The sequence below is a fragment of the Dendrobates tinctorius genome, unplaced genomic scaffold (assembly GCF_039654945.1).
Source record: "Dendrobates tinctorius isolate UK_male_01 unplaced genomic scaffold, ASM3965494v1 ptg000360l, whole genome shotgun sequence".
Classification (NCBI taxonomy): domain Eukaryota; kingdom Metazoa; phylum Chordata; class Amphibia; order Anura; family Dendrobatidae; genus Dendrobates; species Dendrobates tinctorius.
This window is the reverse complement of record NW_027362026.1, coordinates 3,085,547-3,111,528: the sequence shown is the minus strand read 5'-3', so window position 1 is coordinate 3,111,528 and position 25,982 is coordinate 3,085,547. Positions and strand designations below refer to the sequence as shown.

Below are 25,982 nucleotides of genomic sequence, written 5' to 3'. Positions count from 1 at the left end.
TTTTATGATTACAGATATTGTGGTCACACCATAGATATTACGATGGCGTCCGAGACAGTCAAAAATGAGGTAAAATAGAAGAAATATTTGCAAACTTGTGCACTTTTTTTTGTGATTCTCAACCCCTGTCTCGTAAGGCTACGTTACTACAATGAGCTTTGGGTGATATTTCCTGCACCTATCATGTAAAGTAGGTTACTTGCATTTTTTCATTGCGTTTGTGTGCATTTTTTTACATACGTTTTTATCATGTATTTCACGCTGCATTTTTGTCTCTTGTTGGTGAGTCAAAGCTGCTTTATTTTTGATATTTTCTGGTATTTAGCTTTGGCAAAACTTTATTGATACGGTGATGGGCATATTACATTAGTTTTTTATGCGTTTCCGCGGCGTTTTTTACCTGCAAATTTTCTGCATCTAATGTAAGTGAATGGGAAAAATCTGCGCATAAAACTCAGCGTACCCGCAAAAGAAACTGGCATGTTGTGGATGTGAATCACGCTATGCAGGTCAGTTTATACTGTGTGAAAAAGAAGCACAGTGGGCATAAGATTTCTATAAATCCCATCCACTATACTGGAGCTGTAAGATGCTGCGGTTATGAGGCAGCGAAATCATGCCACAAAACTCATTGTGGGCACACAGCCTAATGGTTTCCAGTGGATAACAGGAGTGGGATGGTAGTTAGCGATTGGAGCCTGGATTCAATACAGACCTATTAAGACCCCATATACCCACTGTGTGCAGCCTCCATACAGCACCATACTTCTATATAGTAGCCATGCTTCTGAGGGGGACAATACCAACAGAATGCAACATCTCAATGAATTTTTATTTTCCGATGGACACATACACGAGGTACAGCAACTGCCCAAACATTGCTGTGGTTGTGTACTGTATCACAGAAGTTAGTATTTTATTTCCTTACTGTTTAGATAAGGACTTAATATGCATCCTGCCCCGAAGAGTTGGGTAAAGGCGATATAGGAATAACTATGAGACCATGTTCCCAAATAGCATCAATGATGTGCTTCTTGGGCTACAGTTATATTTCAAGCAAAGGGCTGTATGTTGTTACTGTAGGTGTATTTTTTTAACAAATAGTTGTCTGTGGAGCTCTTAAAAAAAACTCATGTCAAATGGCAAGTGCATTTTTAAGTACAGAACACCAGAATCACTGCACAAATAAAATAAAAGGGAATCGGTCACCCTCCCGATGACCTGTTATTATGGGCATACTGGTATTAGAAATGTTACACTAGTCCTACCTGTATGCCTGATATTAATGGTCTTGTTGCTGAGAAATGGTATATTCTGTCTTTACGTTAATGATTTCTTCCAGGCTCCGGGGCGTGCGGTGCCTGGAAGAAATCCCTGCCTCCTGTCTGGATTGTAATACTTACTCCCTCTCATCAGCGTCAGTTACGGCCCCGGAATCCTGCGACTGCGCCCTGCACTTCCTTAGAAATACATACCTCATCCTCCCTTCTATGGGCGCTGCATTCAGGGATCTTCTGCGCAGGCGCCGGCAACTTCTGCTCCAGTGCCCTCCAGGGTGCGCGCCGATAAAGTGCTCTCCCCACTTCCTCCCTGCAGTCATAGCTATATACACATGGTTCCTAGGGATGACTGTGCAGGGAGGAAGAGGGGAGAGCATCTTATCGGCGCACACGCTGGAGGTCACAGTTACTCACCTGCGCAGAAGATCCCTGGGTGGGTGGAGTGCCCACAGAAGGGAGGATGAGGTATGCATTTCTGAGGGAATGTAGGGCACAGGCATTGGATTCCGGGGTTGTAACTGACGCTGATGGGATGTGGTAAGCATTACAATGAAGACAGGAGGAAGATATTTTTTCCAGGCACCACACGCCTCGGAGCCTGGAAGAAATAATTAACATAAAGAAAGAATATAAGATTTCTCAGCATCAAGACCATTAATATGAGGCATACAGGTAGGACTAGTGTAACATTTCTATTACCCGTATGCCCATATTAATAGGTTATATATGTGACAGATTCCCTTTAAGCGCTGTATGAAATTTGTATTGAATATGCATCAAAAAGCAGTAAAAACACAATAAAAAGAACCTACTGCTATTAGGTGCTATTTTTCATGTTACCTCTTGCAAAAGTGAAAAATTTGGGGCTAAAGCAACATTTTCGTGAAAAAAAAAACTTTAATATGAATAGCTAGCATATTTTTCGGATTATAAGACGCACTTTCTTCCCCAAAATTTGAGGGGGAAAGGAGAGTACTTCTTATAATGTGGATATACCTTGCCGATACCGTTGCTGCAAGCCACAGGCTGGGATGAGGGGATGTCCGTCGGTGCTGCGGGTTTCCCGCAGCAGCATCGGAGACACCCGCAGCGGCGCGCCGCACATCGGAACACCCACTCCTCTCAGCCTGTGGCCTGCAGCATCACCCCACTCCTGCCTCCTCCAGCAGCGACCCTGGGACCCCTCTTCACCGTAGCCACCACCCTCGGTAAGCAATAAGACACATGGATTATAAGAAACACCACCATTTTATTAACCCCTTTCTGACATATGACTTACTATCCCGTCCATGTGCCCTGGGCCTTAATGTGATCGCGTTGTTCTGAGGGCCTCCTTCCTGCAGGACCCCGGATCCAAGATGACCGCGGGGTCCTGCAGGGAGGTGGCTTATCAGTGCCTGCTGCACTGCCTGTCAGATCGCTGATCTGACACAATGCTCTGAAAAGTGTCAGATCAGTGATCTGATATAATACAGTGATGTCCCACCCTGGGACAAAGTAAAAAAGTGGAAAAAAAAAAAATGTGTAAAAATATTAAAAAAAAAATCCTAAATAAAGAAAAAAAAATATTCCCCAATAAATACATTTCTTTATGTAAAAAAAAACAACAATCAAAGTAAACATATTTAGTATCGCCGCATCTGTAACGACCCGCCCTATAAAACTGTCCCACCAGTTATCCCGTTTAGTGAACTCCTAGAAAAAAAAAAGCAAAAAGACAATGCTTTATCATCATACCGCCGAACAAAAAGTGGAACAACACGCGATCAAAAAGACAGATATAAAACGTCATCTTGTCCCGCAAAAAATGAGCCGCCATACAGCGTCATCAGCGAAAAAATAAAAGAGTTATAGCTCTTAGAATTAAGTGATGCAAAAATAATTATTTTTATATAAAATTGTTTTTATTGTATAAAAGCGCCAAAACATAAAAAAATTATATAAATGAGGTATCACTGTAATTGTACTGACCCGAAGAATAAAACCGCTTTATCAATTTTACCACATTCGAAACGGTGTAAATGCACCCCCCCAAAAGAAATTCATGAAATGCTGGTTTTTGTTCATTCTGCCTCCCAAAAATCGTAATAAAAAGTGATCAAAAATGTCACGTGCCACAAAATGGTACCAATAAAAAAGTCAACTCGTCCCACAAAAAATAAGACCTCACATGACTCTGTGTGCCAAAATATGGAAAAATTATAGCTCTCAAAATGTGGTGATACAAAAACTATTTGCCGTGACGTGGCGGGATGGCTTGTACATTATTTTGATCAAAATTATGTTTACTAAATACCCTTATTATTATTACTACCTTTATGCATTATTTGCATTATATTTTTTACGTTTTATTTCAGGATATTTGTGCTTTTTGCTTTCTCTGGTTAATGGTCATGTGTTAATATGCACTTACATTGTGCATACACATAAATTTACTTTCTCAGTTCAGACTCCAGTTTTTTTTATTCATTTCATTGTGCATTCAGTGCATATATGGGTGTGACCGCCCTCTTTCTGAGCTGGGAAATCCATCCTGTCTGGCCTAAGCTTTTACTAGTGGTTCAGTCGCTCGATCCTTGTTCACATTCACGTCACTTGGCAAGTGAAAAGGTTTTAAATACTAGAGTAGGACTGTCCCACAAGGGTTGCCGTGACGTGGCGGGATGGCTTGTACATTATTTTGATCAAAGTTATGTTTACTAAATACCCTTATTATTATTATTACTTTTATGCATTATTTGCAGTATATTTTTTACTTTTTATTTCAGGATATTTGTGCTTTTTGTAAAAACAATTTTTTGCAGTAAAAAGCGTCTTTTAGCGTGTGACAGCTGCCAAACATGAAAACCCGCTATAAATAGTAAATCAAACCCCCCCTTTATCACCCCCTTAGTTATGGAAAAATAATAAAATTTAAAAAAGTGTATTTATTTCCATTTTCCCGTTAGGGCTAGGGTTAGGGTTGGGATTGGGGTAATGGGTGTGTTGGAGTTAGAATTGGGGGTTTCCAATGTTCAGGCACATCAGGGGCTCTCCAAACGTGACATTGCGTCTGATCTCAATTTCAGCCAATTCTGCGTTGAAAAAGTCAAACGGTGCTCCTTCTCTTCCGAGCTCTGCCATGCGCCAAAACAGTAGTTTACCCCCACATATGGGGTATCAGCATACTCAGGACACATTGAGCAATAACGTTTGGGATCCAATTTATCTGTTACCCTTTGGAAAATATAAAATTGGGGTGAAAATATCATTTTTGTGGAAAAAAATATGATTTTTTATTTTTATGGCTCTACGTTATAAACTTCTGTGAAGCACTTGGGGGTTCAAAGTTCTCACAACACATCTAGATAAGTTCCTTGGGGGGTCTTGTTTCCAAAATGGGATCACTTGTGGGGGGTTTCCACTGTTTAGGCACATCAGGGGTTCTCCAAACGCGACATGATGTCCGATCTCAATTCCAGCCAATATTGTGTTGAAAAAGTCAAATGGCGCTCCTTCCCTTCCGTGCTCTTCCATGCGCCGAAACAGTGGTTCCCCCACATATGATGTATCATCCTACTCAGGACAAATTGGACAATAACTTTTGGGGTCCAATTTCTCCTGTTACCCTTGGGAAAATAAAAAAAAATTGGGCGTAAAATAATTGGTGAAAAAAAGTTAAATGTTCATTTTTTTTTTAAGCATTCAAAAAATTCCTGTGAAGCGCCTGAAGGGTGAATAAACTTCTTGGGTTTTGAGCACCTTGAGGGGTGCAGTTTTTAGAATGGTGTCACTTTTGGGTATTTTCTATCATATAGACCCCTCAAAGTGACTTCAAATGTGATGTGGTCCCCCCAAAAAAATGGTGTTGTAAAAATGAGAAATCGCTGGTTAACTTTTAACCCTTATAACTTCCTAACAAAAAAATTCTAAATTTCCAAACTTTTGCCAAATTTCCGTTTTTTTCACAAATAAAAGCATGTCATATCAAAGAAATTTTACCACTAACGTGAAGTACAATATGTCACGAGAAAACAATGTCAGAAGCACGGATCCATGGAAGCGTTCCAGAGTTATTAGCTTATAAAGGGACAGTGGTCAGAATTGTAAAAATTGGCCTGGTCATTAACGTGCAAGCCACACTTGGGGGTAAAGGGGTTAAAAAAAAATTCTATTTTTCTCCTCAAAATTTGGGGTGTGTCTTATAATCCGGAGTGTCTTGTAATCCGAAAAATACCGTAATGATATCAAATTCTTTGTAGTTCCTGTTGGTTCAAAAATGCTTGCTATAACCCTGGATAAAATCCTCATATGGTATAGTTTCCAAAATTTCTTGAAACAATTAAAAATTACTGCAAAAGTTTTAAACCCTCAAACATCCTAACAAAATAAAATGACGTTTGAAAAAATGATTCACATCTAAAGTAGACGCATCGGAAATGTTATTTATTAATTATTTTGATCAGCATGACTTACTGTTGTAAGGACATAATAATTATAAGTTTGAACATTGTGAATTTTTCAAAATTTTTACCAAAATTCCAATATTTTTACAAATAAATCCAAAATATATCAACTAGAGTTGAGCGACTTTGGTCGGATCGGGTTTCATGAAACAAAATTTGAGTCGGATGAAACTGGTCCGACTAGGGCAAAAAAAAGTCGGAGTTTTGCCCAAAACCCGACCCCAATGCAAGTCAATGGGTAATAAAAGTCGGCATTGAGTGGATGAATGTCAAGAGGGCACGCTGGGTACAGGCTAGGGCCTGTGCGTGCTAGAGGGCACGACAGGGTACATGGCAAGACCTGCGCGTACTTTTACAAAAGCACGGGGAGGTATGCCAAGGAGCAGGTTAGGTCCTGCGCGTGCTATTAGAGAAGCATGCAATGCACAGTGCGGGGCAGCGTGGGTGCAAGAAAGCACAGAGCATGGCTGGGGCACTGGCTAGCTGGTTGGGCTGAGGCTCAGACCGGCGGGCACGACTGAGGCAAGCACGGCTGAAGCACAACAGGCGGACACAGCTTAGTCACTGGCCGACGAGCATTGCTGAGGCACAGACAGGCGGGCACGTATAGCGTGGCATGGCTGAGGCACAAACAGGCGGGCAAGGGAAGACCAGGTACGTGCAAAGGGCACGTGAAGAAACAAGGCAAAGCAAGGCTAGGCAAAGTACGGAACAAGGAGCGGAACGTAGGCAAAAGCACTGAGCCAGTTCAGAGAGAGTATAGGGCTAGCAGCGGAGCGTAGGCCGAAGCCCAGAGCCGGGTCAAGGGAGAACCTTGAGACTAGCCAGGAAATGTGCTAGAGATCACCATAGGACAGAGTTTAGCAGCGGAGCGTAGGTCAAAGCCCAGAGCCGGGTCAAGGGAGAACCTTGAGACCAGACATGGAATGTGCTAGCGAGCACCAGAGGGCAGAGTAAGGAAAACCAGGCAGAGACAGAGAACGTGGAGTACTACAAGGCTCAGAATAGCAAAGGCCAGACATGGCGAAACAGGCAAGGCAGAGAACAGAGGAAGGACTACAAGTCAAAGAATAGCTAAGGTGAGACATAGCAAAACAGGCTAAGGCAGAGAACAGAGGAAGGATGACAAGTCTAAGAATAACAAGGACAAACACAGCACGAGAGACAACACAAGACAAGGCACGGGACAAGAGGCAGAGTACAAGCACAGAGGTTGTGAAGAGAAGCACTACAGGGCAGAGTACAGGGGCACAAAATACAGAGAGCGACCGAGCAGACCAAGCAGCCATGCAGGGAAGCAACACGATACTCAGGCCCAGACCATAGGAAGGGGCGGTCTGATATAGGGCATTAGCACCTGCACTTCCGGGTCAGGATCAGGTGAGGACTTCCGGTTCAGTTCCTCCAGGATCATAGAGAGGATCACATGGTCGAGTCCTCCAAGACCATAGAGAGGACCACATGGTAGAGTCCTCCAGGACCATAGAGAGGATTACTGGATCAGACTGTGCTGGAACATAGGAAAGGTCACATGGTCAGGGTCTCTAGGATCACAGAGAGGATAGCTGGATCAGACAGTGCTGGAACATAGGACAGGTCACATGATCAGGGTCTCCAGGAACACAGAGAGGATCGCTGCAGGCAGAGAAGAGACGACTGGTCACACAGCAACGGCATGTAGCCATGGGGTAAAACACACATGCCCCCTGGCAGGCAGCCATGAGATGAGGCGCGCGTGCACACTGCTCCAGGCATCTTGCAGCACAACAGTCACGAGGTGCGTGTGCATACTGCTTCCAGGGATCTTGCAGCATAAGACATAACGGGCATGATAGTTCAGTGCACATGCACACTGCTCCAGGAGTCATGCGGCATACCAGACATGGCGGGCATGATAGTTCGGTGCTCGTGCACACTGCTCCAGGAGTCATGCGGCATACCAGACATGGCGGGCATGATGGTTCGGTGCTCGTGCACACTGCTCCAGGAGTCATGCGGCATACCAGACATGGCGGGCATGATAGTTCGGTGCTCGTGCACACTGCTCCAGGAGTCATGCGGCATACCAGACATGGCGGGCATGAGAGTTCGGTGCTCGTGCACACTGCTCCAGGAGTCATGCGGCATACCACACATGGCGGGCATGATAGTTCGGTGCGCGTGCACACTGCTCCAGCGGTCATGCGGCATAACAGACATGGTGGGCATGACACATGGCATGTCTTTCACCCAGCTATAGCTAACTCTCGACTCTGCTTCATCCAGCAAGCTGACACACATCTAGTGAACAGAGGATCTGGTTCTTTTAAAAAGCTAGTCAGGTGCATATAATCAAGACTGTAATGAGTGTAAAACACTGCTGGCCCTTTATATTTCTTCAAACCTGGGCTGCTTTATCCTTGCTACTTGCGTAACAAAGAATACACTGTATCAAAACTGGGTTAAATTGGTTGGCCTCAGCTTTATTGAACATCGGAAATCCATAGAAAAAACAAGTCTCCATCCATACCCATTTTATTCTTTACTTTAATTCTGTTCCTCTTAAACCAACTGAATGCCAACTGCTGCTAGCCGACGGGCTATGCAAACAAAACACAATGAAGGATAAAAAACACCACGCTGTGACAAAATTCCAAGTCCCTTACCAAACTTTGTAAATAAAAATCCTCGACTGTAACAATTACTAAGATTGTATATAATTGTAAGGAAAGTACACTCTGCACCCCATCTTGACTGAAAAAAACAGAAATGTAGAAATTTTTGCAAATTTATTAAAAAAGAAAAACTGAAATATCACATGGTCATAAGTATTCAGACCCTTTGCTCGGTATTGAGTAGAAGCACCTTTTGAGCTACTACAGTCATGAGTCTTCTTGGGAATGATGCAACAAGTTTTTCACACCTGGATTTGGGGATCCTCTGCTATTCTTCCTCTCCAGCTCCATCAGGTTGGATGGTGAATGTTAGTGGACAGCCATTTTCAGGTCTCCAGAAATGCTCAATTGGGTTTAGGTCAGGGCTCTTGCTGGGCCAGTCAAGAATGGTCACAGAGTTGTTCTGAAGCCACTAATTTGTTATTTTAGCTGTGTGCTTAGGGTCATTGTCTTGTTGGAAGGTGAACCTTCGTCCAAGTCTGAGGTCCAGAGCACTCTGGAAGAGGTTTTCATCCAGGATATCTCTGTACTTGGCCGCATTCATGTTTCCTTCAATTGCAACCAGTCATTCTGTCCCTGCAGCCGAAAAACACCCCCATAGCATGATGCTGTCACCACCATGTTTCACTTTTGAGATTGTATTGGGCAGGTGATGAGCAGTGCCTGGTTTTCTACACACATACCGCTTAGAATTATCACCAAAAAGTTCTATCTTCGTCTCATCAGACCAGAAAATCTTATTTCTTATAGTCTGGGAGTCCTTCATGTGTTTTTTTTTAAGCAAACTCTATGCGGGCTTTCATATGTCTTGCACTGAGGAGAGGCTTCCGTCGGGCCCACTCTACCATAAAGGCCCGACTGTTGGAGGGCTGCAGTGAAATTTGACTTTGTGGAACTTTCTCCCATCTCCCTACTGCATCTGTGGGGCTCTGCCACAGTGATGTTGGGGATCTTCTTTACCTCTCTCACCAAGGCTCTACTCCCACGATTGTTCAGTTTGGCTGGATGGCCAGGTCTAGGAAGACTTCTGGTGGTCCCAAACTTCTTCCATTTAAGGATAATGGAGGCCACTGTGCTCTTAAGGGCCTGTCACACTAAGCGATATCGCTAGCAATATCGCTATAACGTCACTGGTTTTTGTGACGTTATAGCGATATTGCTAGCGATATCGCTGTGTCTGATACTTACCTCCGACCGCTCCCCCGCTGGTTATCGCTGATTGCGCGAGAACGTCCAGGACTGTTTCTCGTCGTCAGCTTCCTGCTGGGCTTTCTGCTGTGGAGACGAGCGACACGTGGACGCGGGCGGGAGGACGTCAGGATCGCCTCGTCTGACAGGTAAGTAGCGAACCCCAACCCCTGCGATGTCGCTGGTGAGATCTGCCTGTGTGGCAGCTCACTAGCGACCACTTAGCGATGTACCAGCGATCCTGATCGCGTCATATCGCTGGTCGGGATCGCTGGTACATCGCTAAGTGTGACAGTACCATTAGGAACCTTGAGTACTGCAGAAATTCTTTTGCAACCTTGGCCATATCTGTGCCTTGCTACAATTCTGTCTCTAAGCTTCATGGCCAGTTCCTTTGACCTCATAATTCTCATTTGGTCTGACATGTACTGTGAGCTGTGAGGTCTTATATAGACAGGTGTGCGCCTTTACAAATCAAGTCCTATCAGTTTAATTAAACACAACTGGACTCCAATGAAGGAGTAGAACCATCTCAAGGAGGATCACAAGGAAATGGACAGCATGTGACTTAAATATCAGTGTCTGAGCAAAGGGTCTGAATACTTATGATCATGTGATATTTCAGTTTTTCTTTTTTTAATAAATTGGCAAAAATTCTACATTTCTGTTTTTTTCAGTCAATATGGGGTGCAGAGTGTACATTAATGAGAAAAAAATGAACTTTAATTTACCAGTCTGAATACTTTCCGTACCCGCAGTGTGTGTATATATTATTTTTATATATATATATATATATATATATATATATTTATACACACACACACGCGTATATAGTCTATATATGCATACCCATGCCTGTGGTTTGTTTTTTTTGTTTTTGTTTTTTTTTATAGGGGAGGTTGGGTGCTCTTCAGACTACTTGCTGGGAATATTGCCAAAAGACCATGGGTCACTTTGTTTCTTCTTTTAAACAAGGCTGTCCATGCCCCCAAGCCACAGAGAGAAGCCCTCGCAACCCCCCACACATACACACACACATTTTATTTAACCCCTACCAACTCCCTTACAGTCCTAGCTATTTCAGGTCCTGCAAGACCTGCAGTGCTTGGATTTAGGCAATCCCCGCATGTGTAGGGCCTGTTAAACAGCTGTGAGACATGCAGCCATGGTGACTCGAACATAGAGTATCTTCGGCGTGCACGAATACTATTAGCAAACAAGCTCATGGGAGCTGCCGACTTTCTGGCATAGAGGTGCGCCCAGAGCGGCTACACCATCACTAAGTACACAGCGAGCAGTAGCTGTAAGCACACAATTCGCTCTCCCGGGGTGTGCTTACAGCCATCACTAAGGCTACGTTCACACGTAGCGGAACTCTCGCGGAAATTACCGCGAGAATTCCGAATTCCATTGCAAAATGCTAGTTTTTCCGCGGGAAAATTGCGGGAATTTAAAATGCGATTTTCCCGCGGAAAAACTAGCATTTTGCAAGTGTAATTAGCTTGCAGAATTGCCAGTGTTTTCCAAGCGATTTGTAGCGTCGCTTGGAGAACTGATTGACAGGTTGGTCACACTCGTCAAACATAGTGTTTGACGAGTGTGACCAACTTTTTACTATTGAGGCTGCCTATGCGGCATCAATAGTAAAAGATAGAATGTAAAAAATAATAATAATAAAAAATATTGTTATTCTCACCTTCCGACGTCCCGCGCAGCCTTCCCGCCTCTCTCCACGCTCCCAGTCCCAGTAATCCTTTGCGAGAATTACCGCGATGACGTCCATTCTCGCGGGATCGCGACTTCTCGCGGTCATTTGCGATGACGTGGCACGAATGACCGCGAGACTTCGCGATCCCTCGAGAACGGACGACATCGCTCGCAAAGGATTACTGGGACCGGGAGCGTGGAGAGAGGCGGGAAGGCTGCGCGGGACGTCGGAAGGTGAGAATAACAATATTTTTTATTTTAAATTCTATTTTTTACAGGGATATGGTACCTATAGCCCGGAGGACAGTCTTCTCTCCTCTGGACCGTGGGTACCATCCGCAAATGTTCTGCTTACTTTTCGCATGGTGTGCACAGCCACATGCGGAAAGTAAGCAGAACAATGCATTCCTATGGGTGCGGGATCGCCGCGATTCCACTAAATTAATGAGCATGCTGCGGTTTTTACCGCAAAGCGATTCCGCTGTGGTAAAAACCGCAGCATTGCGGAATCCCATAGGAATGCATGGGATGCTTATTTTTCACGTTTTCGTGGCAAAATCGCGCGGTTAAAACCGCCGCGAAAAAACCGCAACGTGTGAACATAGCCTTACACTGCTGTGAGCAATGAATGGAGCTGTTCTGGGCAAGTCGGCGGCTCCTGGGAGGAATAAAGTTTCTTTTCTTTTGGAAGCGACTCTTTCAATAAGGTGGTCGGACAGCTTTGTAACGCTATTTACCTTCAGATTAAGTCTATATCTTTGGGTTAATAGTGTTTGGGGACATGATAAGTTCTCTTTAGGTTAAGTTCTTTTTGATGTTGCATATTTTCACTGCTCAAAAAATGCTGTGTGGTACAGTTCCAGCAATGTGGATGGGATTTCTAGAAATCTCGTGCTGACTGTGCTGGATTTTTTAAATCTGCAAGATGTCAATTTCTCCTGCAGATACACTGAGTGTTATGTGCAGATTCTCCCCATAAAGTTGCATTAGGTGCACTCAAAAATGCAGTGAAAACTCAGCTAATAGCTGCAGAAAATCTGCAACCTCAAAAACTCAGTCACTGTGGGAACAAAGCCTTAAAACGACTCTGCCAGCACAGAATGACTGATCAAACTAAGCCTTTCGGTGCATCACGGCGGGACCGTTCATTTATAAACACCTTCACACCTGCTCGGCGGGACCATTCATTTATATACACCTTCACACCTGCTCGGCGGGACCATTCATTTATATACACCTTCACACCTGCTCGGCGGGACCATTCATTTTTATACACCTTCACACCTGCTCGGCGGGACCATTCATTTACAGTGGGGCAAAAAAGTATTTAGTCAGTCAGCAATAGTGCAAGTTCCACCATTTAAAAAGATGAGAGGCGTCTGTAATTTACATCATAGGTAGACCTCAACTATGGGAGACAAACTGAGAAAAAAAAATCCAGAAAATCACATTGTCTGTTTTTTTTTCCATTTTATTTGCATATTATGGTGGAAAATAAGTATTTGGTCAGAAACAAGCAAACAAGATTTCTGGCTCTCACAGACCTGTAACTTCTTCTTTAAGAGTCTCCTCTTTCATCCACTCATTACCTGTAGTAATGGCACCTGTTTAAACTTGTTATCAGTATAAAAAGACACCTGTGCACACCCTCAAACAGTCTGACTCCAAACTCCACTATGGTGAAGACCAAAGAGCTGTCAAAGGACACCAGAAACAAAATTGTAGCCCTGCACCAGGCTGGGAAGACTGAATCTGCAATAGCCAACCAGCTTGGAGTGAAGAAATCAACTGTGGGAGCAATAATTAGAAAATGGAAGACATACAAGACCACTGATAATCTCCCTCGATCTGGTGCTCCACGCAAAATCCCACCCCGTGGGGTCAGAATGATCACAAGAACGGTGAGCAAAAATCCCAGAACCAGGGGGGACCTAGTGAATGAACTGCAGAGAGCTGGGACCAATGTAACAAGGCCTACCATAAGTAACACACTACGCCACCATGGACTCAGATCCTGCAGTGCCAGACGTGTCCCACTGCTTAAGCCTGTACATGTCCGGGCCCATCTGAAGTTTGCTAGAGAGCATTTGGATGATCCAGAGGAGTTTTGGGAGAATGTCCTATGGTCTGATGAAACCAAACTGGAACTGTTTGGTAGAAACACAACTTGTCGTGTTTGGAGGAAAAAGAATACTGAGTTGCATCCATCAAACACCATACCTACTGTAAAGCATGGTGGTGGAAACATCATGCTTTGGGGCTGTTTCTCTGCAAAGGGGCCAGGACGACTGATCCGGGTACATGAAAGAATGAATGGGGCCATGTATCGTGAGATTTTGAGTGCAAACCTCCTTCCATCAGCAAGGGCATTGCAGATGAAACGTGGCTGGGTCTTTCAACATGACAATGATCCAAAGCACACCGCCAGGGCAACGAAGGAGTGGCTTCGTAAGAAGCATTTCAAGGTCCTGGAGTGGCCTAGCCAGTCTCCAGATCTCAACCCTATAGAAAACCTTTGGAGGGAGTTGAAAGTCCGTGTTGCCAAGCGAAAAGCCAAAAACATCACTGCTCTAGAGGAGATCTGCATGGAGGAATGGGCCAACATACCAACAACAGTGTGTGGCAACCTTGTGAAGACTTACAGAAAACGTTTGACCTCTGTCATTGCCAACAAAGGATATATCACAAAGTATTGAGATGAAATTTTGTTTCTGACCAAATACTTATTTTCCACCATAATATGCAAATAAAATGAAAAAAAAACAGACAATGTGATTTTCTGGATTTTTTTTTTCTCAGTTTGTCTCCCATAGTTGAGGTCTACCTATGATGCAAATTACAGACGCCTCTCATCTTTTTAAGTGGTGGAACTTGCACTATTGCTGACTGACTAAATACTTTTTTGCCCCACTGTATATACACCTTCACACCTGCTCGGCGGGACCATTCATTTATATACACCTTCACACCTGCTCGGCGGGACCATTCATTTTTATACACCTTCACACCTGCTTGTTTTCCCCCTATCTCCTCCTCCCCTTTGATTGATGGCTTTGGCTTCATAAAACCAGTGAAGGGCGGAGAGACCGAAAACAAGCAGATGGGAAGGTGTATATGAATAATGGTTGAACAGTCAGTCATTTTGTGCGGACAGTGTCCCATTAAGCTTTTGTTATATGTTCTCACATACAAAAACACATTTTTCCACAGTTGTTTGTTCCAAAATACACAAGTCTACTCTGATTAGCATAGGGTTTACCCTTTTGATAGGTTGTTGGTGCAGATTTGACAAATTTTATATGCATCTTTTAGGTCATTATGCAAATTGTCTCTTCAGAGAGGAAGAGGACTAGAACTCTAGTGCCACCTATTGGAAGTAGCAATCCTAAAAGTCAATGTTGACCCTTTAACAAGCCTTGTTACATGATAAAAGTCAAGCCAGTATCTCAATTTGCAGACACTGTGTTTCGGGGTACTGCCCCTCATCAGTGCAAAGTGTGAGATCTGGTTTGGCTGTGAGAGAGGCGTCTGACCGATATCCATAAGTATCATTTCTCCTTGCAGAGAATGACATGCTAAGCATGTGGAGATGAGGAGACTTAAAGCCGCAATGCTCCTCTGGGAAATATGCTAATTATGCAAATTGTCTTTTCAGAGAGGAAGAGGACTAGAACTCTAGTGCCACCTATTGGAAGTAGCAATCCTAAAAGTCAATGTTGACCCTTTAACAAGCCTTGGTACATGACTTAGGATAAAAGCCAAGCCAGTATCTCAATTTGCAGACACTGTGTTTCGGGGTATTGCCCCTCATCAGTGCAAAGTGTGAGATCTGGTTTGGCTGTGAGAGAGGCGTCTGACCGATATCCAAGAAGTATCATTTCTCCTTGCGGAGAATGACATGCTAAGCATGTCGAGATGAAGAGACTTAAAGCCGCAATGCTCCTCTGGGAAATATGCTAATTATGCAAATTGTCTCTTCAGAGAGGAAGAGGACTAGAACTCTAGTGCCACCTATTGGAAGTAGCAATCCAATCGACATTGACTTTTAGGATTGCTACTTCCAATAAGTCTTGTTCTGAGTGTGATGGTGCAACATAAAAAGAGAGGGTGCAGTAAAATTGCAGGCCAGATAGGCATAGGGCGATGACTCCTGTATCTGCGGGCACTGACTGGGATGATTTAGCGAATCCTGCTTTGAGCAGGGGGTTGGACCAGATGGCCCAGGAGGTCCCTTCCAACTCTACGATTCTATGATTCTATGATTCTATGATTCACTACTGCAAATACAATCAGTGGCTGGTTACCTAAAGGGGCCTTTACACATAGCAATATCGCTAGCAGTATCGCTAAAGCGTCACCGATTTTGTGACGCAGCAGCGATATCGCTAGCGATATCGCTATGTGTGATACTTACCCCCGACCGGCTCCCCCGCTGTCTGTCGCTGATCGCGCGAGATCGCGCAGCTCCATTTCTCGTTGGGCGCTTCCTGCTGGCGCCGACGAGCGACGCGTGGACGCGGGCAGGAGGACGTCGGGATCGCCTCGTCTGAAAGGTAAGTAACGACCACTGTATCGCTGCTGCATCGCTGTGAGATCTGCCTGTGTGGCAGCTCACTAGCGACCATTTAGCGATGCACCAGCGATCCTGACCGGGTCGTATCGTTGTCGGGATCGCTGGTGCATCGCTAAATGTAAAGGGGCCTTAAGCGTGCTACTAATTAGTGACACATTAGCAATTATTCCCAAAAGGAGAAGGGTAGCGAAGCCAAGTCTCTTCTTTACAACACTACAGTATCTCTATGGACGTCTACTTTGTGTCTTTGACATGCTAATACCAGGGCAGGAAAAGCATTGAATGCACATGAGGAAGAGATGAGCCCCACAGAATCACTTTAAGATTAAGGATTATTGTTTCACAAAAGCCTGATGCAAATTAAAATTGTCATAATCTCTTTTACTTTGGGTAATTCAAGAAGATTAAGAAAAGTTACATTCCTTTATCAAATCTCTCCAGCCTAATGTCCGCCCACACACAAAAGACAGCCATCAGCTGACCCATGTTTTGGCGCATCATTAAGCGGGACTGCCATCTCTCCCTCAACTCTCCCATACTCTCTGTCAGACATCTATGGCAGTGGCTTATCTCAACGAGAACAAACGGAGCGGCAGTCCGAAATTAGATATGCCAGACCCTTCTCTGTCCCCCATCCCCCGACATCATCTGTGGAGGGAGAGTCAGGAGGCCTCCTTGCATATTAAGGTACTGTCACACTTAGCGATGTACCAGCGATCCCGACCAGCGATATGACGGGGTCAGGATCGCTGGTACATCGCTAAGTAGTCGCTAGTGAGCTGCCACATAGGCAGATCTCACTAGCGACATCGCTGGGGACGGGGATCGCTACTTACCTGTCACACCAGGCGATCCTGCGTCCTCCCGCCCGGCTCCACGCGTCGCTCGTCTTCACAGCAGGAAGCGCCGCAGGAAGCTGACGACGAGAAACAGTCCTGAACGTTCTCGCGCGATCAGCGATAACCAGCGGGGGAGCCGGTCGTAGGTAAGTATCTCACACAGCGATATCGCTAGCAATATCGCTATAACGTCACTAGTTATAGCGATATTGCTAGCGATATCTCTTAGTGTGACATGCCCTTTAGACTATTGGCTGACAGACTAATGTATATGGGACACTCCCCTGACAGATTATTAGACTATTGAGAATATACTGGATTAGAAGACAGCCCTAGTGAAGTATGGTAATGTCACTTGTAAACTCTAGATTTTATTTTGCTTTTATACAGATGATCATGATTTCTAGACCACCCGGTGCCATATTAAATGAATTTTACTGTATTTTCAATGTAACTATTATAGGAGTTATAGTCGATACTCCCATCATATGAATACGAATCAAAAATGACTTTTAGCTACAGTATGTAAAGTGATCTGAGTTATCTGGGCCCATGGGCTGAGGTTAAAGATCACATAGGTGGGACAGCTGACACAGACATTAGCAAACTGTGAGGAGACACAGCTGTTGTCTGGTGTCTCATTGAAGTCCGATAAAAGTCTTACTTCAGGCCCTTACTAGAGGTGTAGATCAGCTTTACTACACCCAGGACAAAGGTCCGATGTGTTGTCCTAGCACTGAATATAAATTCCCTAGCTGTAACAGATATATTTAGGCTGCTCATACACTTCTGATAGCCATCAGGCCTCATACACAATACAAAGCTAGACTGGGCTGGTCAGCACCTATATCACCTAAAGGCCCCGCCACACTAAACGATGCACCGATACGACCTTGTCAGGATCGCTGGTGCCTCGCTACATGATCGCTGGTGACTGTCAAACAGGCAGCTCTCACCAGCGATCAGGACCAGTGAGGATGCTGGTATCCAAGGTAAATATCGGGTAACTAAGCGAGCGCGTCACTTAGTTACTCGCTGTGTAACTTAGATACCTGCGTGCTGGCACTGGGAGCTGGTATCTAAGGTACACAGCGGGTAACTAAGCACGCGTCACCTAGAATTCGACCTTTTCTTACTTTTGACTCTGCAAAAACTCTTACTGTTTCTCTTATTCATTCTCGTCTCGACTATTGTAACTCTCTTCTAATCGGTCTCCCTCTTACCAAACTCTCCCCTCTCCAATCTGTCTTGAATGCTGCAGCCAGGATCATATTCCTCACCAATCGTTACACCGATGCCTCTACCTTGTGCCAGTCATTACACTGGCTATCCATCCACTCCAGAATTCAGTATAAACTTATTACCCTCACCCACAAAGCCCTCCATAGCTCAGCACCACCCTACATCTCCTCCCTTGTTTCAGTATACCACCCTACCCGCGCCCTCCGCTCTGCTGATGACCTGAGGTTAGTATCCTCAATAGTCAGAACCTCCCACTCCCGTCTCCAAGACTTTACACGTGCCGCGCCAATTCTTTGGAATGCACTTCCCAGGTCAATACGATTAGTCTCCAATCCCCACAATTTTAAGTGTGTCCTGAAAACGCATTTATTCAGACTGGCCTATCGCCTCAACACATTAACCTAACCTATCCCTGTGTGGCAGAGCCAAAAGTTTTACCATAACCAGGTTCCCAGCATCATGTTCCCACATGCTTTATGCATCCATTAGCCCTCTGTGTCTGTACTGTTACACACTTAACATTATGGCTGGTCCATACAATCAGGGCAACTGTTACCACCCACCTTTCGTGTCTACCTCTTTCCTCATAGACTGTAAGCTTGCGAGCAGGGCCCTCACTCCTCTTGGTATTTGTTATAATCTACTGTATGTGATTATTGTTATGCTGTAATGTCTATTGTCTGTACAAATCCCCTCTGAAATGTAAAGTGCTGCGGAATATGTCGGCGCTATAAAAATAAAATTTATTATTATTATTATTATTATATTAGATACCTGCGTGCTGGCACTGGGAGCTGGTATCTAAGGTACACAGCGGGTAACTAAGCACGCGTCACCTAGTTACCCGCTGTGTACCTTGGTTACCAGATCCCTGCGCAAGCACGCAGGTATCTAAGGTACACAGTGGGTAACTAAGTGACGGCACGCTTAGTTACCCGATATTTACCTTAGATACCAGCTCCCAGCATCTGCTTACAGTGCTGGGAGCTCGCTGATCGATGCTCTCCCGCTGCCACACGCAGTGATGCGTGCGATCAAAAAACGGCCCAGGACATTCGTGCACGATCAGCGATACCCAGCGGGGGGCCGGTCGCTGATGCATGCCACACACAGCGAGATCGCTGGCGAGATCGCTGATGCATCACAAAGTCAGCGATCTCGCTGTGTGTGACGGAGCTTTAAGACTATGTTCACATGTCCAGTAATCATTAGAATAGATCCAGCAGAAATCGTTCAAGAGTGCGTCACAAAGTAACTCATCATCACTAACGCATGCCGAATTTGACATGCGTTAGGATGCGTTACTATAATGGCGGCCAGTGGGTACGTTAACGCATCCGTTACATAACGCTCGTGCCGCTTTGTATCGGATGCATTAAATGCATGGCACAAACGCAATGGGAACCCAGCCATATAATTGCAATAGAAAGACAGGTAAAATGATTGTATGAAAAATAATCAGACCGCACAAAAATGTATTTCCAATTCATTTAGCATTACCTGACTATTTCTTGGATCAAATCAATAAATATGAGTGTTTGAGCAAAGGGTCTGAATACTTATGACCATGTGATATTTCAGATTTTCTTTTTTAATAAATTTGCAAAAATTTCTACATTTCTGTTTTTTTTTCAGTCAAGATGGGGTGCAGAGTGTATATTAATGAGAAAAAATAGAACTTTTTTGAATTTACCAAATGGCTGCAGTGAAACAACGAGTGACAAATGTAAAGGGGTCTGAATACTTTCCGTACCCACTGTACTTTTAAAATGACGTTACTTAGTACAGAAATTGGTCAATTCATGTTGGATAACCAGCCACAAAAAGGTGATTTTTCTCTGGAGGGACCCTAAGCATTTCTATCAGATAGTCCTCGGCTTGGCCAAAAGCCTACAAAATTATAGGCCCAACAAGAATTAAAAAAAAGCCTACTGATGGGAGGAATGCTCAGCCAACAAAGGAGGCTAAGTAGTTTCATTTTATAAGTAAATATTGCATTGTGTGAACATGGGCTATGCTCACATGTGGCAGGTGGAATATGAGTTCCATACATCAGTATAGGGGTAATGCAGCATGTGCATGAATTTCTTGAAGCCAAAATGTATCTGAATCAGATAATCACAGAAATTAAAATTTTACTCTTATCTAGAGTTATTTATTCCAAAGCGCTTTACAGATCTAAATTCCCTATCAGTATGTCAAACATGGGGAAAACATACAAACGCCTTGCAGATGTTGTCCTTGCTGGGATGTGAAATCCAAGGACCCCAGCGCTGCAAAGTAACAGTGCTAACTAGAGATGGGGGTGAACCCGTCCAGAACACCTACTGTTGAGGCACAGGCACCGAACACAGACTTCACCAGGAAGTCCGTGTTACTGTTCTGGTTCGGTTGCCCGAACACTGGATGTTTGTCACGCTGTTATGTGCATGACAGCGTGACAACACCGCTTCTGATCGGCAGTGAAATCATCCGCTGGTCAGAGAGCCGCGGTTCCCGTGCTATCAAAAGACAGTGTGAGCGCTCAGCTGTGATTGGAGGCATAAAGTTTACCTCCGGTCACTGGTGTCAGCTGATGGGACTACTGATCCCATCATCGGACACCTGCAGCCGCTAATAAAAGTGAGAGCAGGAGCGGCGGATGGGTGTATTCATCAGCTGCTCCTGCACTGTAAATAGATTGATATTGACTTAAAGGGCCACTTAATATGGTGGTAATGGTGGTTTCCGAAAGGAGCCACTCCTTGGCTGGGTCCTTCCCTGGAGGAAGATCTGGCTAGTCCCATGTTTGAGACTCTTAAATGAGTCTCCACGGACTTTATTTGCATATTAATATGAGTATATAATGTAGCTTAGTCTGTGCAGACTAGTGATGTCACTTACCATTGGTTACACACGTCTCATTTATCAGATGGCCTCTGATGATGGCACCCCATTGAAGATCAAGATAACACTTCGCACTCAATGCCCTAGCCAGACACAGGTATTGTGATTAAATGCCATACACTAAAGCGCGGACATAGTATATTTGCCCCATAAGATGCCACTTTTGGTTTTATAACTTATATTTATATTTATATACAGATGCTTCTCACAAAATTAGAATATCATCAAAAGGTTAATTTATTTCAGTTTTTCCATACAAAAAGTGAAACTCATATATTATATAGAATCATTACAAACAGAGTGATCTATTTCCAGTGTTTATTTCTGTTAATGTTGATGATTATAGCTTACAACCAATGAAAACCCAAACGTCATTATCTCAGTAAAATTAGAATAATTAACAAAAAACACCTGCAAAGGCTTCCGAAGCACTTAAAACGGTGCCTTAGTATCATGGCTCCAGTCTCTGCGCGCTCCTCCCGGCGCGCTCCTGCTTTTCGGCGCGTCCCCGCGCCCGGCCTCCGGCTCCCTCGGCGTCGGGCATCTGCACACTGCTTGACACCCGGCGCGCAGCCTTCTGGGTAGTGTGACGCGCTGGCCCCGCCCCCAACATGGCGGCGCCCACCGCTACATATGCTCAGCGTCTGGACAGGTAAGACGCCTGGATATCAAATGCGGTGACGCTGTCTCGTGCGGCGTTCACTGTGTTCTCAGGCCCCTTCTCCTTTGCCTCTGTCTGCGCTGTGCTTTTTGCCTCCGTGTTCCTGTGTTCCTCGTCCTTGTCCACTGCCTGCACTGTCTCTGTCATTGCCCTCTGTGCTCTGCGTTCCGTGCCTCCCTGGTTCCTTCATCTTCCCTGTCCTGTTCCTGCCGCCTCCTCATCTCTCACCGTTACCTTCCTGTTGTTTGCCTTCCCTCTTGCCTTGTACATCATCGCGCTTCTTCTCTATTGCAGCCTCCAGTCCTTGTCTCCCCTGGCTCTCAGGTCCGGTGCCTTGCTACGTCTCTGTGTGTCCCGTGTCCTACTATTCGGATACGTCTGTGCCTCCTTACCCGTCTATTGCCCCAGTCGCCCTTTTGGTTCCGGCTGTCGCGGTTCTATCCCCTGCGGGTCTGTCCCTAACGCTCCCTGTATAGGGGGTGGTCCTCACCTGGGCGCTCGCCCTCGGGGGCTCTGGAGCCGTGACCCAGAGGGTCCACTTCCGGGTAAACCTTTACTTTCCTCTTTTGCACCAGTAACACCGTAAGCATAACCAGGCCATGGACCTTGCTGGAGCCACGGCTGTCCAAAAAGAGTTAGTTTTCCTTCGGGAGAACCAGACGCGCATGATGTCCTTTATGAAAACTATGGACTCGCGTCTTTCCGCCCTCCAGTCCTCTGACCCTGGTAACGCCGCCCAGATGGCTGGCTTACAACAGGAATTGGCTCAGCAGCGAGACACCCAGTCACATATCCTCAGCTACATGGCTTCAGTGGACGGTCGGTTGCTCGCTTTGCACTCGGCTGCATCTGCCTCTCCTGCCGCGGGATCCCATCCTCCTCCACGGTTAGCCAAGCCACCCCGGTATAGCGGTGAGGCGAAATTGTGCCGGGGTTTTATAAATCAGTGCCGTCTCCATTTTGAACTGCTGCCCCATCAGTACCCCACAGACCGAGGCCTTCATCATTTTTCATCTGGAGGGGGACGCTTTGGCTTGGGTGAATCCTCTCTCGGAGCGTGATGACCCGGTAGTTACCGAGCTTTCCGTTTTTCTTGATACTTTCCGTCGGGTTTTTGAAGAATCCGGGCCGTTTAGCCTCCACCACTGAGGCTTTGTTTAACTTGTGCCAAGGTTCTCTAACTGTGGGCCAGTACGCTATACAGTTTAGGACCCTCTCCTCCGACTTAGGTTGGAATAACGAGACCTTGGTGGGCGCCTTCTGGCGAGGACTTTCGAGTCGTATAAAGGATGAGCTCACTGGTCGCGACACCCCAACAACCTTACAGGAGTTGATCTCTTTAGCCACGCAGATTGATCTCCGGTTTCAAGAACGGGTCAGGGAGAGAAGGGTCTCTCGTCCACTTTCTTCTGTCCGCAGACCACCCAGTCCTCGACCTAGGAGTCTCCCTTCATCTCCGGCATCCGAACCTATGCAGGTGGACCGTCTGAAGCTCTCTGACCAGCGTCGTAAGGAGAGGAGCCTCCACGGTGAGTGTTTCTACTGCGGTAGCGGTTCCCATCTCATCCGAACTCCGGAACGTCCGGAAAACTTCTCCGCCTAGGCCAGGTAAGAGAGACCTCCCTAGGTGTATGTGATACCTCTCTCCCCCTCACTTTGTCTATCCTCTTGCATGTTGGTGGGAAGCAGGCTTCTCTAGTGGCCTATGTGGACTCAGGTGCCGCCGGGAATTTTATTAGGCTAGAGGAAGTTAATAAACTTTCTGTTCCCGTGAGGGCCTTGCAAAAAACTCAAGTTCTCACCTCCGTAGATGGTCGACCACTGCTAGAGACAGTTACTCTAGTCACTCATGAGGTGGAGTTGCAAGTAGGAGCTCTGCACAAGGAGAAAATTACGTTTTACGTCTTAGCAGGTATTTCTCATCCTATCCTGCTTGGTCTTCCCTGGCTGCCCACCTTAGATTGGCATAGCGGCAACGTCTTGCGCTGGGGGGAGTCTTGTTGGGCTCGGTGTCTGCTGTCGGTGCGTCCCGTAGGTACCCCTCGTTCTTCCCTTGTTCCCAATGGATTGCCGTCAGTGTACCATGATTTTTTGGATGTTTTTGACACCGTCCCTACGACTGCCCCATTGAGCTCATTCCTGGTACCACTCCGCCTTGTGGAAGGATTTATCCTCTCTCCTCGGCAGAGACCCAAGTCATGTCTGAATACATCCAAGACAACCTGGCCAGAGGCTTCATTCGGAAGTTTTCGTCCCCTGCAGGAGCAGGCTTCTTTTTCGTAAAGAAGAAAGATGGATCCCTGTGCATTGATTATCGTGGCTTGAATCGAATCACGGTGAAGAATAAATATCCACTGCCACTCATCTCTGAGCTTTTTGATCGCTTGAAGGGGGCACGTGTGTTTACTAAGCTTGATCTACGAGGGGCCTATAATCTGGTTCGCATACGCTCCGAGGACGAGTGGAAGACTGCGTTTAACACGCGAGATGGACACTACGAGTATTTGGTTATGCCCTTTGGGCTCTGCAACGTACCTGCAGTATTCCAGGAACTCGTTAATGATGTCTTTCGAGATCTCCTCTACTCCTGTGTCGTAGTCTACCTAGACGACATCTTAGTCTTCTCCCCTGATCTGGCCACACATCGTCGAGACGTTCGCCAAGTACTCCCACGTCTCAGAGAGAACCACCTTTTTGCCAAGTTGGAGAAATGCCTCTTTGAGCAAACTTCATTGCCTTTTCTTGGTTACATCGTCTCGAACTCGGGATTAGAGATGGATCCAGAGAAAGTCTCGGCAGTTCTCAATTGGCCACATCCCCACGGAGTTAAGGCAATTCAGCGGTTTTTGGGTTTTGCCAATTATTACAGGCAATTTATCCATCATTTCTCTTCTTTGACTAAACCCATCTCGGCTCTTGTCCGCAAAGGAGCCGATCCCAATCATTGGCCCTCTGATGCAGAAGCTGCCTTTGAGGCCCTGAAGCAAGAATTCGCTAAGTCTTCTGTACTCCATCGCCCGGATGCCAGCCGGCCATTCATCCTCGAAGTCGACGCATCCTCGGTGGGAGCTGGAGCAGTTCTTCTGCAGGCTTTCTCCGGTCCCGAACGTAATTATGCCGTTGGAGATAGAGAACTCTTGGCCATAAAAATGGCTCTTGAAGAATGGCGACATCTTCTCGAGGGTGCCCTTCATCCGTTCATCATTTTTACGGATCACAAAAATTTGGCCTACTTTCAGTCCGCCCAAAGGCTCAATCCACGGCAGGCCAGATGGTCACTGTTTTTCGAAAGATTTGACTTCGAACTCCACTTCCGACCTGGGGATAAGAACATCAAGGTGGATGCTCTATCACGGTCATTCCTGTCTGTCGACAAGGAGGAGGGTCCAATCCATCTCATCGACCCTGCCAAGATCCTTACCGAGGCTCCATTAAGCCTGGTCTCCCCACCATCTGGTAAGATCTGTGTTCGGAGTGGAGATAGACTAAAGGTTCTACGCTGGAGTCACTCATCAAAATTTTCTGGACATGCTGGAGTTAAAAAGACTCTCTCGCTTGTCTCCCGCCATTACTGGTGGCCTTCGCTTTGCAAGGACGTCCAAGATTTCATCGCCTCCTGTCCTTCTTGCGCCCGGAACAAGGCTCTTCGACATCCTCCCTTGGGACTCCTGCATCCATTACCAGTACCGGCCAACCCATGGACTCATATTGCCATGGATTTCGTCACTGATTTGCCTCCCTCTTCTAGATGTACGGTGATATTGGTGGTCGTGGATCGATTTTCCAAAATGGCCCACTTCATCGCTCTGCCTGGTCTGCCTACCGCTCCCGAGTTGGCGAAGATCTTTCTGCCTCACGTTTTTCGCCTCCATGGTTTCCCTCAGCATATTGTCTCGGATCGAGGGGTCCAGTTTACCTCCCATTTTTGGCGAGCTCTCTGCGGATTGCTGAAGATAACGTTGGATTTCTCCTCAGCCTATCACCCCCAGTCGAATGGTCAAGTCGAGCGAGTCAACCAGGCGCTAACATCTTACCTTCGGCATTTTTCCAATGCTCATCAGGACGACTGGGTCTCTCTTCTTCCTTGGGCGGAATTCGCCTACAACAATCATCCAAGTGAAGCCTCCTCCAAATCTCCCTTTTTTGTGGTTTTTGGTCAACACCCCGGCATTCCTCTTCCCGTGTCCCCTACCTCGGGTGTGCCGGCAGCGGATTCCTTGTCTGTGGACTTCTCTCAGATTTGGAGGGAGACCAAAGTAGCTCTTGAGAGTGCCAGCCTCAGAATGAAGCGGTATGCCGACAAGAGACAGCTAGACGCTCCTCCATATCGCCCTGGGGATAAGGTTTGGTTAGCTTCCTGGCATATCAGGTTGAAAATCCCCTCCTACAAGTTAGGTCCACGTTACATTGGTCCCTTTGAGGTCTTAAGTCGCATCAACGACATGGCCTACAAGTTGAGATTACCCGCCTCACTAAAGATTCCCAACACTTTTCATGTATCTCTCCT

General features: G+C 45.8%; 1 protein-coding gene across 4 annotated transcripts in view; it reads left to right on the top strand.

Annotated features, from left to right (window-relative positions):
* IFI35 (interferon induced protein 35) overlaps window positions 1–25,982 on the top strand; it is a 118,275-nt gene that overhangs the window by 9,008 nt on the left and 83,285 nt on the right. For 3 of the 4 annotated variants that reach the window (XM_073562605.1, XM_073562604.1, XM_073562606.1), the window contains one exon: window positions 15–69. In XM_073562605.1, the coding sequence (XP_073418706.1) occupies window positions 15–69 (55 nt within the window). Of the gene's footprint in view, window positions 1–14; window positions 70–20,839; window positions 20,912–25,982 lie in introns of those variants that run through there. The other variant, XM_073562603.1, reaches the window with a different exon arrangement.